The sequence below is a fragment of the Epinephelus moara genome, chromosome 24 (assembly GCF_006386435.1).
Source record: "Epinephelus moara isolate mb chromosome 24, YSFRI_EMoa_1.0, whole genome shotgun sequence".
In the NCBI taxonomy this organism is placed as follows: Eukaryota; Metazoa; Chordata; class Actinopteri; order Perciformes; family Serranidae; genus Epinephelus; species Epinephelus moara.
In genome coordinates this window covers 36,270,095-36,282,436 of record NC_065529.1, presented here as the reverse complement: position 1 = coordinate 36,282,436, position 12,342 = coordinate 36,270,095, and the positions used below count along the sequence as shown (strand labels likewise).

Here is a 12,342-nt window from a genome sequence, read left to right as displayed (position 1 = left end):
TATGTTATTATACTATATTATCTTAATATACTACATATGCTTCATTATTTCCTGTCTTTGTACTGCTGCAACAACCAAATTACCCCACTGAGGATCAATAAAGGTGTATCTATCATATTTTCTGTGTGGATGTATAAACGTGTGTATCAGTTACTACTAATGTTTGCATAAATACTGAAAAGCAGAAATGCATAATACTTGTAGCAAAAACTACATCATGGATTATTATTATTTTTGTATTTATTTTTTTTGACAAGCCATGATACTTCAGAAATTTGTGGACAAATTAATTATAGTTCCACACAAAGCAGTAGATTTTACAAGTCAGTAGGGGGCGATGTCGTTCAATAGTAGCCGTGACCGTAGAAGAAGAAGACTGCCGTAAATCAGATCCCTTTGCCGTAAATGAAGTAGAAGAAGACAAGCGGCTTTGTGGAAAGCAAGCGTAATCGCCAGGACCTTTTCGTGGTCTTGAGAGTTTGTACACGGATATAAAATTCACTTTGAAGGTGAGTGAATAGTTGCTTTACTGCCTTTAATAAAACGGCATGTGCAGTGAAAATATATACCGTAAGGCAGCTGCTCATTTAACTGTTAACTGCGAAGCTAGCCGTGTGCTAGCTAAGCTAACGAGAAGTAGCTATCGTTTGCTAACCTCGCTACGAGCACATCGCAACCGCATAGTAGTTAACTATTGGTACATAGATATATGGCGGTGTGAAAGTGCAACGATATAAATACGATTTTTAACGCCAAAAACAATCTAGCTAGCAACAATATGTTCCCACGAGTCGTTACTGTAGCGTGCGGCGCGGCCATTTGCAGCGCGACCGGTGTCCCGGCCTGCCCGCCGAGTACAACAGGCACCTCGCGGGGACGCGCACCGCTAAAGCGAACAATCAAACACTGTTTAAAACTATACCCAAGTACTGATTATTAAATGTGCGTACGAATTAAATTCGTGACAACCGTATTTAGTAAGAATGTTATTACTAGTCCTATATTACTATATGTTTGCGGATAGTTTCTGTTCTACTTGAAGTCTGTCACATATTGCATAAATACAGATGGTCCGTAATCCAGGGAACATTATATCCTGAGAGTACAAAGTCACAACAGTCAGCTGTTGGATGGATGGATAGATAACTGATAGCTAGGTAGCCATTTTGGAATACATTTAAACCATTGTGCGTTCCCTATAAATAATATATGGGAACACAGTTAGTGTGTACAAAAATATTTGTTCTTGTTTCATGCCTAAATTTAATAGCGTTTTTATTATGAAAATCCATTTGTGATTTTCCAAAACTTGCTGATTATATACACGTCTTAAAGTGAACTTGGCTTTCATTATTACCTTCAGAGACCATTATCAGTTTAGTGTCAAGCTACTACAGACAGAGCAGTGATTTCCAACCCCTTTTCTATCATTGAGTAAACTGGTGATCATTGACTAAGAGACATTTTGTAGATATGTCATATTATTTTCAGTGCGTAACAGTAACAGTACAGAACAACTGATACATTGTACAATTAACCCAAATAGTGAATCCAAAACTTGCAAAAGCAGTTTGAATTTTGAGCTGATTTCTTTTCTTTGAATATTATGTTGGAGACGAGTTTCCTGATTTTTAGAAACGTTTTGTTTTTTTTGGCGAAACTCTGTAGTATGCATGCATGTTTTTAAAAAATCATACATATACCAAAGGCTGTGTTCCTAGAAATGTGTTTTCTTCTCCCTGACTTTCAGCTATTGTGCAATTAGCTTTTTCGTTGTTTAAGGTGTGTACTTTTCTAATGCAGGATGAGGCTATTTACCAGATTAAAGGCTCCGTGAGTACAGCTTGTGTTTAGGTCTTCACTGTGCCCATATCCTGTAAGATTGTTTAAAGTTTGTATGTTGAATAATAATCTTCAAAAATGAAAGATGTAGTAGGCCTACTGTATGTATATATTTTATGTTTTCTTACACCTTAAAATCAAGAAAGCCTCTTGACCCCAGTGAAGCTTTGGCATCCCCAAGTCGGAGTTGGGACCCCCAGTTTGGGAACAAGTGTGTAGTGCATTTGAAGTGTTGTATTTATAAAAACGTGTTAAGTTATTGATTTTTTTCTCTCCTTTTCAGACACTTGAGGTTTTTGAATTAAGTGGCTGTAGACTCCAGTGCATCCAGGTTTAAGTTAAGGTAGGTAAAGGGTTGCTCCTCTAAAAAAGTATTTTGTTTTATTCCCAGCCATGCGTGTAATTTAACACAAATACCTTCACTTTCTAATTTCCGTTTGTAATGTATGTGTGTTGGGACTGAAAACATGTAGAGATTGTCTCTTGCTGAAATCATATTAAATTGTGCCACGTTGGCCACTTAAAGACATCAACTTATCCTCGAGACTTAAGTTTCTTTGAACAAAAGCAGACATTTGTATTTTGGTATTTTCAAGGTGATCATAAGCCTGTGGTTTAATTTCATCAGTCCGATTTTCCTCAAGATATTTTTACCATTTCACGAGAAGAGGATGATTTGAATAAATGCTGCTTTTGATTTGTTGGAAACTCTGTTCGAGATTTGCCCGCACTGCTTTTTAGTGAAATCATGACGACCTAACTGTGGGAAATTTTCCTCAACAAAAATGAACTGAAACGCTGTGAGCTGCATTGCTTAACAGTTTTACAGAGAGACAAAGTTGGGATGGGTGATGCGACTCTAAACTTATGTCATGGAACATTTTGAACGTCTGATTCTGGGATCGTGACAATTTACCGCCAAGAGTCCATTTTTATGTTGCGATGCTGAGCTTCATCATGCTGGAGAGTTGACGTTCGCTCGGTATTTGACAGCTGGCGCCACTACAGGATTACGTTGCGATTTTGATTTGCGTGAAATGTTCACGGCTTCACATTGCATACTGTGAAATGTGTTTTTCACAACCAACTTAAAGCCATTCTTCAACAGTTTTGACAGGTAGCTTGTCTTCAGATGGCTTATTTTAGCATAAAATGACATGGCGGCACAGAGTCATGTCACATTTGATGTAATGTCATGGTAGCCAGTTTATATCATTGCACAGTCTCTAACGGCTTGCCATTAATACAGGATACACCCGTCGGACAAAGTTCTTATAAAGAAAATCACTTCAGGCTTGTGTTGACTTCATTTTCTTTTCCAACACATTGCCTCGCATCTCTTGCTTTATAAAGCCAGATGGCATCTTTCATTCTCCGTTCTCACTACAAGATATTAGTGTGGGAGTCCAGAGCAGCCACCCTGGTGGGGGGAGAAAAGTGTGCTGTAAGTTCAGCAAGTGTACATTTGATCAGGTGCAGAAACGGTTTATCTGCGTTCCTTCATGAAATGATGTTTGTGTCAAGCAAAAGACGTTGCCAAACCACAGTGGGTGAAGTGAAATTGCAGGCTAGTTAGGTAAGGCTTTCACATCCCTGCTGGAGGGATAATCGGGATGGAAGTCCAATGGATCACCGAATTTGCGTGACAGATTTACATTTGCGTTCAATAACGTACATTAATTATACACCGATGTCCCACTGCTGGCTTTGTGCAATAACTCAAAGCTAGCTCACTCAAATGCAAACGTCCAGTGCCGTGTTGATCTAATATCCTGCTGTGCAAGTGAGTGCCAGAAAAATGCAGGATGCGTTCAGATTTTTTTTAACACAAGGTTTCCGACGAATTCGCACTTTAACCAGCACGATTTGTTCCAAATTTGAATATTTGCTGCATTTAAAAATGAATTTTCCACAGCATTTCCATTGTCTGAACTTTGATGTGATTTTGATCTGCAACTTTTGCTCTGCTAAAACTTTTCATCTTTCCCAAGGAATTTGATCTCTTAACTCACTGACATGTTTCAGGATTGTGGACGACAATTTAAAGGCGGTCATTAGCGATCGAATCGAATATTTTCAAGCATTTGAGACCCAAGAAGAAAGAAACCAGTAAAGCCTTTGGATCAAGTCATGTCTCGCAGAAGAAGCCGCAGCCCATCACCGGGGCGTTTTTCACGCTCCTGCAGCAGTAGCGATCCGAGAGATTTGGAGAGGCGCATTTTTGTTGGGAATTTGCCAACCTCCGACATGGAAAAGAAGGATTTGGAAGACATGTTCAGCCCATATGGGAAGATACTTGGTCAGTAAAACACACTAAGTTAAATTCATGGCAATAATTTGAAATGTCCAGTAGCGTTAAGCATCATGAGTCGTGTTTATTCATGAATTGCAAGTATGTAAAATTCGTAATGGTGTCCCTACTGATCATTTTTTAAAGTGGGTAGACCGGTATTCAAAATGTTCCTCAAAATGATCCTAAGTCTGTGCCACTTAAAATGTTCCTCTTCCAGGCGTGTCCATGTTTCGTGGGTTTGGATTTGTACAATTTGAACGTGTTGAGGAAGCCGAAGCTGCAAAGGCGGCCCAAAAGGGTCGAATATATAAAGGTTATAAAATAGGTAAGCCCCAACTGCAGTGGGTATGATTGTTTGGCTAGAAAGGAACGTTTTTATTGGTGTACAATGAACAACAAAACCCAAGTTAATCAGTATGGTTAAGTTTTTGTGTGGAAACCTTTGATGACTGGGCATGAAGATTTAACTGTTAATCCTGAAGATAATCTGCTTTTGTGGATTTGGTGATTAACAAGCGCAAATTTATACTAGCTGCGACCACGCAGGCGCAAGCATCAACCCATTGCAGCACCCCCTTGTAGTCAATTGGCATGAAGACAAAGGCACATACACACACACTTGACCTCCATGCCAAATTTCAGCTTCCAAAGGGGAAAAGTGTGGTTGCCAAAGGGCGGGTAAATTTTTGTGGACTCACCGACTGACCAACCAGTCAATTGACAGAGCGAGCTATAGACCTGCTGGTCGCAGCTAATAAAAATGCCGGCAAAGACAAAGAAGCAAATAAGCAATCTTAAGGATTAACACTTTCTGTGATAAAGGTTTTGTATGAAAGCTGAGATATCCTCCATTTTATTTAGTGAGGAAGAAAAAGCCTAAAGTGATCTGTTCCTTTAAACTCAGTTTTAATGATGTGAAATGCTGCATCCAGTAAATGAAATGCCCATAACAACTGATAAAAGTGGAGCCCAATGCTTGTCCACATCTAACCTCTCAAAGTGTAGGATGTATGATTCGACCTACAACTATGAAAATGAAGGTTTAGTTCTTATGATTTTTCTACTTCAACTTTCCTTTTTGTAGATTTGTTACATCATTGACATACAAAACAAATAAACAAGTGCATTATTAAATTCTGGCAAAGCCTGAATCTCTGAAATCTCTTGTTTTATTTTCAACACTGTCGGAATTTTCTTCAGCGTTGATTTAAATGTGTCACCAAAGATGAGCAATTGTGGTTTTGGGAGTTTCTGAAGGCCAAATTTCAAGCTTTGCTTGTGTTAAGCCAATTTTTTAAAGGTAGAAAAGGACTCCCTTCATTTCTTTTTCATCCTAAACTCAATTCGATCCGATTTGCTGCATTTTGACTCTCGTCCAGTTTGGATTTTTCAAGCTTGGATATCGGAGCTCAATTTCATTTGGATCGTGGAAGTGTTGACGCGGCCACTCCGTTCTGCGTGAAAGCATAAGCTGATTTACATGTCACTGTTGTGTTCAACGTTTGGATTGATTTATTTTCAGATGTAAATATGGCAGTGGAGCGACGGCAAGCTAAACCTCAATCCCAGCAGAGCCCTCCACGAAGGTAAAGTAACGTGAAATGGGTATGAAGAACTACCATCACATCTGAGGTGCCTGTAAAGCGTATAACTTTATCCTCAACTGACATTTCCACCAGTGGTGAAGTCCTCTTAATGGAATCCGCCGTATCTTTTAGATGCGTTTGTGATGGTTCATGGGACAGTCAATATTTCACTCTAAATTAAAATTTCCAGATGTGTTGAAATAAAGAAAATAGCCATATGAATGTAATTTAAAGTGTCTTTGTCTCAAAGATTCTTGTCTTATGGCTTTTAACCGCTTGTGTTCGTAGTGTAGTTTTCTTCCACATTTCATCTTATCGCTAGAATATGCCACTTTCCAGCTGAGGAAACACAATGCTAGTCCCACCCTGCCACATATCTGTTCAGCAGGTGCTTGGCCTTTAATCGTAAGAAAACTGTGGTCTTAGGAACAGACTGATGCTCGTTCATAACAGATGATTCAGTACATGCAATAAAACATGGCACACATTGAGAAGGTTATTTCAGGGAGATTTGGGTGCGGGGTCGGGCTTTCACACACACAGTATCACAGACCAAGGTAAATAATGCTTAATTTAATGACCAAGTTGCATATTGTAACTTTAAACTGTTGTGATGCTCAGTTTTCTCAAGGAAATGTGGTAAAAGGAATCCTTTGGTTTGTTTTATCTTTCCACTTTTAAACATACAACTGTGCCTCACTTGGGAGTTGAACATCATGGACACGAAACACGACAAATTTTGAGGGTTTAAGCAAAGACGCACATTCTAAGAAAACCACCTGAAACTGCTGAGAGGTCCATTGCCTTTGTTTAAATTCTACTAAAGTGAATAGTTGTGGGAGAGCATCTTTAAAACCTAGACACACCAATCTGACATCAATGAACTAGTGGCATCGAAGGCCAGCGTCGCGTTGCCTCACGTCACCTGTGTTTCGGCAAAAAAGTTGCGCTTGAACACGCCGCAAAGACTACAGCCAACGGCAACAAGCACGTTCGTTCTGTGCTTGTGTGCGAGGAAATAACTCCATACCAGTGGGTGGCAGTAGTCTGTATTCGTCATTCAAAGGGGAAACCAGAAGACTGACGGGACGGATTCAAGATTGTAGTTAGGCAACTAGCACATAAACAACCTGATGTGGAAAGAGGAAATTATATTAACTGTGCCTAGCGAATAATAACAAACAGTTGTGAACTGTTTCTACAAAAGAGCTTGAGGGCTAAAAATTTTAACTTGCGTCTTCTTGACTTTAGGTGTTTATTTGCTTTCACTTGGATTTCACTTCTCGTCCACTGAGCTGAACTGCCAATTGGCGTGACTTTTCTTACCGTCAGACTCTGCTGTCTCAGACACTGATTCAACACACTGAATCAGCCAAAACACACAGCAGACAGGCCGACTGGTGCAAATGGTGCAGGACACTGCAAAACTAAGGCAAGAGACGTTCACCAATGGCTGACCATTGTCTTGGTTTGTCAGGGCCCTTGGTAAATAATGGCAATATCCAAGTATCCAACTCCAACAGAAGAGTGAGCACCTATTCACCTTTTCTTAACATGAAAGGTTCAAACTGCCACTTGTTTACACCTCGGGCACATTTTTAGGAACTCCTAGTTAACTCTAGTCAAAGTTTTGGACAGCTTGATTTGTTTTCTGTACAATTCAGAATATTTTCCTCCTGAAAATGAATTGAAAATTATCAAAGGCGAGATTAATAACTTTTACTTTTCCATTTTAATTTATTTTCTTGAGAAAATTTCAAGCAAATACATACCTTTTGCCTTTAGCGTTTTTCTAACCCTATACTTGCAGTATGGGAATGTGGCTTTCTGAAAAACGAATCGCAAATCTTCACAAGCAAACTGTGCTAATAGTGCAAAAGAAACCACCTCGTTCGAAAAGGTTAAACAGCGAGGGTACTTGTGTATTTTTTTAGCTGGGGTCAATCTTCAATAAACATCAAATGGTTGACAAATCGATGTTGTTGCGTACATGGATCGCTGGACATTTCCAAAAGATCGTTGTTGAGAGGACTCAAAGCGGAATCACCTCCTGGATCGAAATTGAGCTAGCTGCCTTTGCGAACATGAAAGCTGCTTTCCGTGACTCTGCTTCAGTTCTGCGAATAAATGTATTCCATCTTTTCATATTGAATAAATACAGATTCATTTGATTAATTATACAACACCAACTGTAGCCCTGTCCTCATGAGATGTGGACAGAAGTTCCCATTACCCTTTCTAGTATTTCATAGGCAGCCTAAACTCTTGCTTGTCCTTGCACTAATTGATGACTTCTCTCTCAGGGCCCAGTATGGAAGTTATGGGGACAGCAAAGATCCCCGGCCTCGGTCACGCTCACCCCTCTATGCCCGTGATACTCGGGACAGCCGTGAATCTCGGGAAAGCCGTGATGCACGTGATGGGCGTGAGTCCCGGGACAGCCGTGATGGGAGGGATTCAAGGCCGGGTCGTGACCATGATTACCGGTACCGTAGCTCAGAGAGCAGAGACAAAGACCCCAGAGGCCCAGACCCCAGGGGCGTGGATCCCAGGGGCCCGGATCCCAGGGGCCCAGATCCCAGAAGCCTGGACCCCAGAGGCCCGGACCCCAGAGGCTCAGACCCCAGAGGGCCAGACCCGCGAGATCCCCCATACAGGTGACTACTGACACTCAGTCCACTGATTAGAAGTCCAGCATTAAGCGGTTGCAATATCTCTGAACCTGAAATGTTTCCATACAGCAGAGAAGACTATGACAGATACTTCCGCAGTAGCAGTGGTGCAGACGAGTATTACCGGAGGAAGGATGAACCCTTCAGAGATGCTTACAGAGACCCCTGGAACGGACGGCGTGAGCCAGAGGGTATGTATACTACACAGCGTACGTGCACAATGCACATTTTATTGTAAGAAGTTTGCACAGCGGCAGTATTCGTAGTGTGACAGAGTTGAACCAGGAATTGTCTGACAGAGGTTTTGTTTGCTGAAAATTTCACTGACATTAAATTTTCCACTCCCCTCCAACCTTCAGCAGCAGATGATCGTGCTCGACCTGAAGAGCGTCGGCGTAATGAACTGTATCGACAGTACTATGAAGAACTCCAGCGGCGCTACGACACGGACCGTCCTGTAGACTGCTCTGTGATTGTCGTCAACAAGGCGCAAAAGTATGTCCACTTTCTGACATTCAAAGGAAACCCAGATCTTGATCTTGAAACCTCTCTGTAAATGTTCGACCAGTATGTGGCATTTTCATTTCATACTGCTCCTTTGTGCGTCTTTGTGTGTGTGTGCGTCTGCCCGTGTGTACTTGTGCTTCAAAAACAACTGTAGGGAGTATGCGGAGACGGTCGGGCGGAAGGTTCGTGATTTGGGCATGGTGGTGGATCTGATCTTCCTCAACACAGAAGTGTCACTAACCCAGGCTCTGGAGGATGTAGGCCGAGCCCGCACTCCTTTCGCCATCATCATTACCCAGCAGCACCAGGTCCACCGGTCCTGCACTGTCAACATTTTGTTCGGCACACCGCAAGGTAACGTGATATGACAGTATGCACCTGTTGGTTGGTGCATTTACTCCACAAGCAAAGAGATCAGCATTTCTAAGGTGTCTATCTTTGATGTTTTACATACTGACATTATGTTCTGTTTTGCTGTAGAGCACCGAAACATGCCGATGCAGGACGCCATGATGCTGGTTGCCCACAATTATGACGCCTACAAAGTTGAAAACCGTGAAAAAGAACGTGAGGAGATTGCCAGAAAGGCTGCCAAGATGGCGGACGACGTGTTACTCAGGGAGGCTGACAGAGAGAGCCATCCTATTTCTGTGCTCACCGCCATCACACTCCTGTCTGAAAACAGGTATCTGCTTTAATATCTTGTGTTGTGTAACGTCTTGAATGAACAATGAAATTAAATTGGAGCTTTGAAGAACGTAGGATTTAATGCAATGTACAGTTTACATGTTGTAGGTCTACTTTTAGTTTCTCATGCATTGTTTTAAGTCTCAACACTTGGAATAATGACTTTTTTTCTCTGTGTGGTTGCCGGGTAGATTTGTAACCCCAGAGGAACTGGATGGTCTCATTGCGTACCTGAAGGACAAAAGAGCCCGGCTGCTGCGGAACACTGCAGACCCTCTCGCAGGTAAGAGGAGAAAGAATAGGTTCACATTTGTTCACGTCTGTTGTTAAAACAATGCTAGCATAACATCAAAAAGAGAAACTGGGGCCTGTAATCCATCCTGTTCATACTGGCCCTGCTGTAGTTATTGTAAGGCTTTAGCACTCTGAGTCAGACAAATCAAGTATTTTCCAATGTTCACCTTTTCAGTTTAAAATTCCCTCTTAGTCACTAGTCCTCTGATGCAGCTTAGCAGGGAAACGGTGTGTGTAAATTTGTGGAATTTTTCACTAAAAAGACAGAAGAAACATATTAAATTCCTGTAACTCAGATATCTGAAGCCTTGTTAATTGTAGCTCAATTTCACAATACATTTATAAACAGAATGAAGACTGTAGATTTAGTCGCACATCACCACATTGGAATTGTTTAAAAGAAAAATCTCAGCCAGTATTGCAAGAAAGAAGCCTGGGAACCAGATGAATCTGCAAACTCATGTTATATTTGCTCTGGACGTTACGTCTCATTCCCCTCCTTTCAGCCGATTTGCATTTCCTGGGGTAGCGAAGGCTCGACCTGCCCTACTGTACCTATGATTGGCTAGTACTCACTGCCTTTGTTGGTTGGGTTAGTTAGGTTCTAGCCAGAGGAGTGAGGTTGGATAGGCAGAGTAAGGCAGGTCATGACTTTGCTATCCTACGAAACACAAATTCGTCTGTCCTGTTCTATTCAAACAGATTTCCAGGAAATAACAACTGTTTTTTCTAATATGGGGGCATGTTTCAGATGATGACTGATGACTCAGAGCCTTTGCACTTAACGCAAAAGATGCATTGATGTCATTCATAGCTCACGCACCCTCGCACTCGTGACACACAAACCTAGCTTAGTAAAAAGGTACACCATTGAGGTATTTCTGTAAACAGCCAAAATGGCTGCGGCTGAACTGGAACTTCTGTTGAAGTACTTTTTTCAAATTCTGATGGCAAAATGGCACCACAGACATATTGATGCTGCACCATCACAGCTCATCTCTGTACCCTGCAGTCTATTCATATTCAGCCATCTCTGAGTGCTGTGTCACGATTCATTGCTGTGAGCAGTTGTAGGTGTATCCAATTGCATCCAGAGGCATTTTGATCTACAGCTGTTGAAAGTAAAAATGAACTGAGAGGTTTCAGACAAACTTGCATTTGAGATTTGGTCTGGTCAAGTCAGGCTGGGGAGGAAGAACTATTACAGCAACCAAAATCTTTTTGGTGTACATTTCTGAGCATAGCTTTTTTTTTAAAAAAAAAAACACAAAAAAAAGTAAACTTATCCCTCAGTAATCTTGTAAAGTAGGATTGTAAAAGAAATACTGCTCCATTTTCTCTGTTGAAAAACAAGTTTGCATGTTAAACACTGTAGTTTGCAGAGCATCATTCTAACTGAATCTGTCACCCTACAGCTGCAGTCCATGTCTCAGCTCCTACAGCAGTGCACCATGAAGTTGCGTCCTCCGCTGCAGGACTTCCTCCTCCGTCCCATTCTTCACTCTCTGCCCCACAGAGCAGCCACCTCGGCCTCTCATCTGCTGCAAGCGGCGGTGCAAACCCCAGCCATCAGCAGGAGCTGCAGGCTAAAATCCTCAGCCTGTTCAACAGTGGCACGGGGGCGTCAGCAGGCGCTGCTGGCCCACCCTCCGCCTCCCAGACGCAGGGCTACGCCTCCCTTATGCCACCCAGCTCCCAAAACCCAACCCGCCCACCCTTACCTGCCTCAGCTGCAGCCCAGGGCTATGGCCCCCCGCCAGGCCGCATGCCAGGTGCACCAGGTGGTCAGAGACCCCCCAGCTCTGCTTCAGGTATCAATTTTGACAACCCCAGTGTACAGAAAGCTCTGGACACCCTCATTCAGAGCGGACCGTCTCTCAACCACCTGGTGGGCTCGGCACAATCTCAGCAGGCACCCCCCAGGCCTGCACCAAGCATGGGCCAGGTCCCACCTATGTCCATGTATCCCCGACATTACTAAAAGGTTGTAGTGAATTAATTTCTTCTCCTAATGTGAGGTCCACTCTCCCTGTGACACAAGTAGACACTCAGTTCTCTGTGCAGTGATTTACCAGCTGTGTATAGGTAGATTGTGTGGTTGGATGTTTTGTAAAAACTTTTAATCTTTTTATTTTATTTTTTATTCAGAGTGTCGTGTTCAGTTGCTGAAATTGATTAAATTTACTTTGATGACTCGACCGGTCTACCTAATGGTCTGCATCTTCAATTGTTAGCCAGAAGATCAATATTCAGTCTTCTTACATGTTGAACTATGAGACAGTTGCATGTGTCAAATACAGTCTGTTTTGGTTTACGATGGACTCGTTTTTTTTTCCAACCATGAATTATTGTGTTTTATAGTTTTGCATAGTGTCTTTTTAATTTGTATCAACTGCATTGTCAAAACAACATGATTAAAAACTCCAGACACAATTGCTGTAATAAAATGGTATTGGTTTAT

General features: G+C 41.9%; 1 protein-coding gene across 7 annotated transcripts; it reads left to right on the top strand.

The window, feature by feature from the left end:
- The first annotated feature begins 388 nt into the window (after positions 1-388).
- On the top strand, positions 389-12,314 carry ncoa5 (nuclear receptor coactivator 5). Of its 7 annotated transcripts, none has more exons than XM_050037402.1 (12): positions 389-509; positions 2,126-2,185; positions 3,868-4,141; positions 4,353-4,460; positions 5,658-5,721; positions 8,025-8,378; positions 8,466-8,584; positions 8,756-8,888; positions 9,052-9,254; positions 9,381-9,585; positions 9,779-9,870; positions 11,297-12,314. In XM_050037402.1, exons 3-12 carry the CDS (start codon positions 3,973-3,975, stop codon positions 11,860-11,862), a joined length of 2,013 nt encoding a protein of 670 aa, XP_049893359.1. In that variant the 5' UTR covers positions 389-509; positions 2,126-2,185; positions 3,868-3,972; the 3' UTR covers positions 11,863-12,314. The 7 variants fall into 7 exon arrangements, with proteins under 7 accessions (XP_049893359.1, XP_049893358.1, XP_049893357.1 ...); XM_050037401.1 differs by having other exon boundaries at positions 8,753-8,888; XM_050037400.1 differs by having other exon boundaries at positions 8,463-8,584.
- Positions 12,315-12,342: the final 28 nt, after the last annotated feature.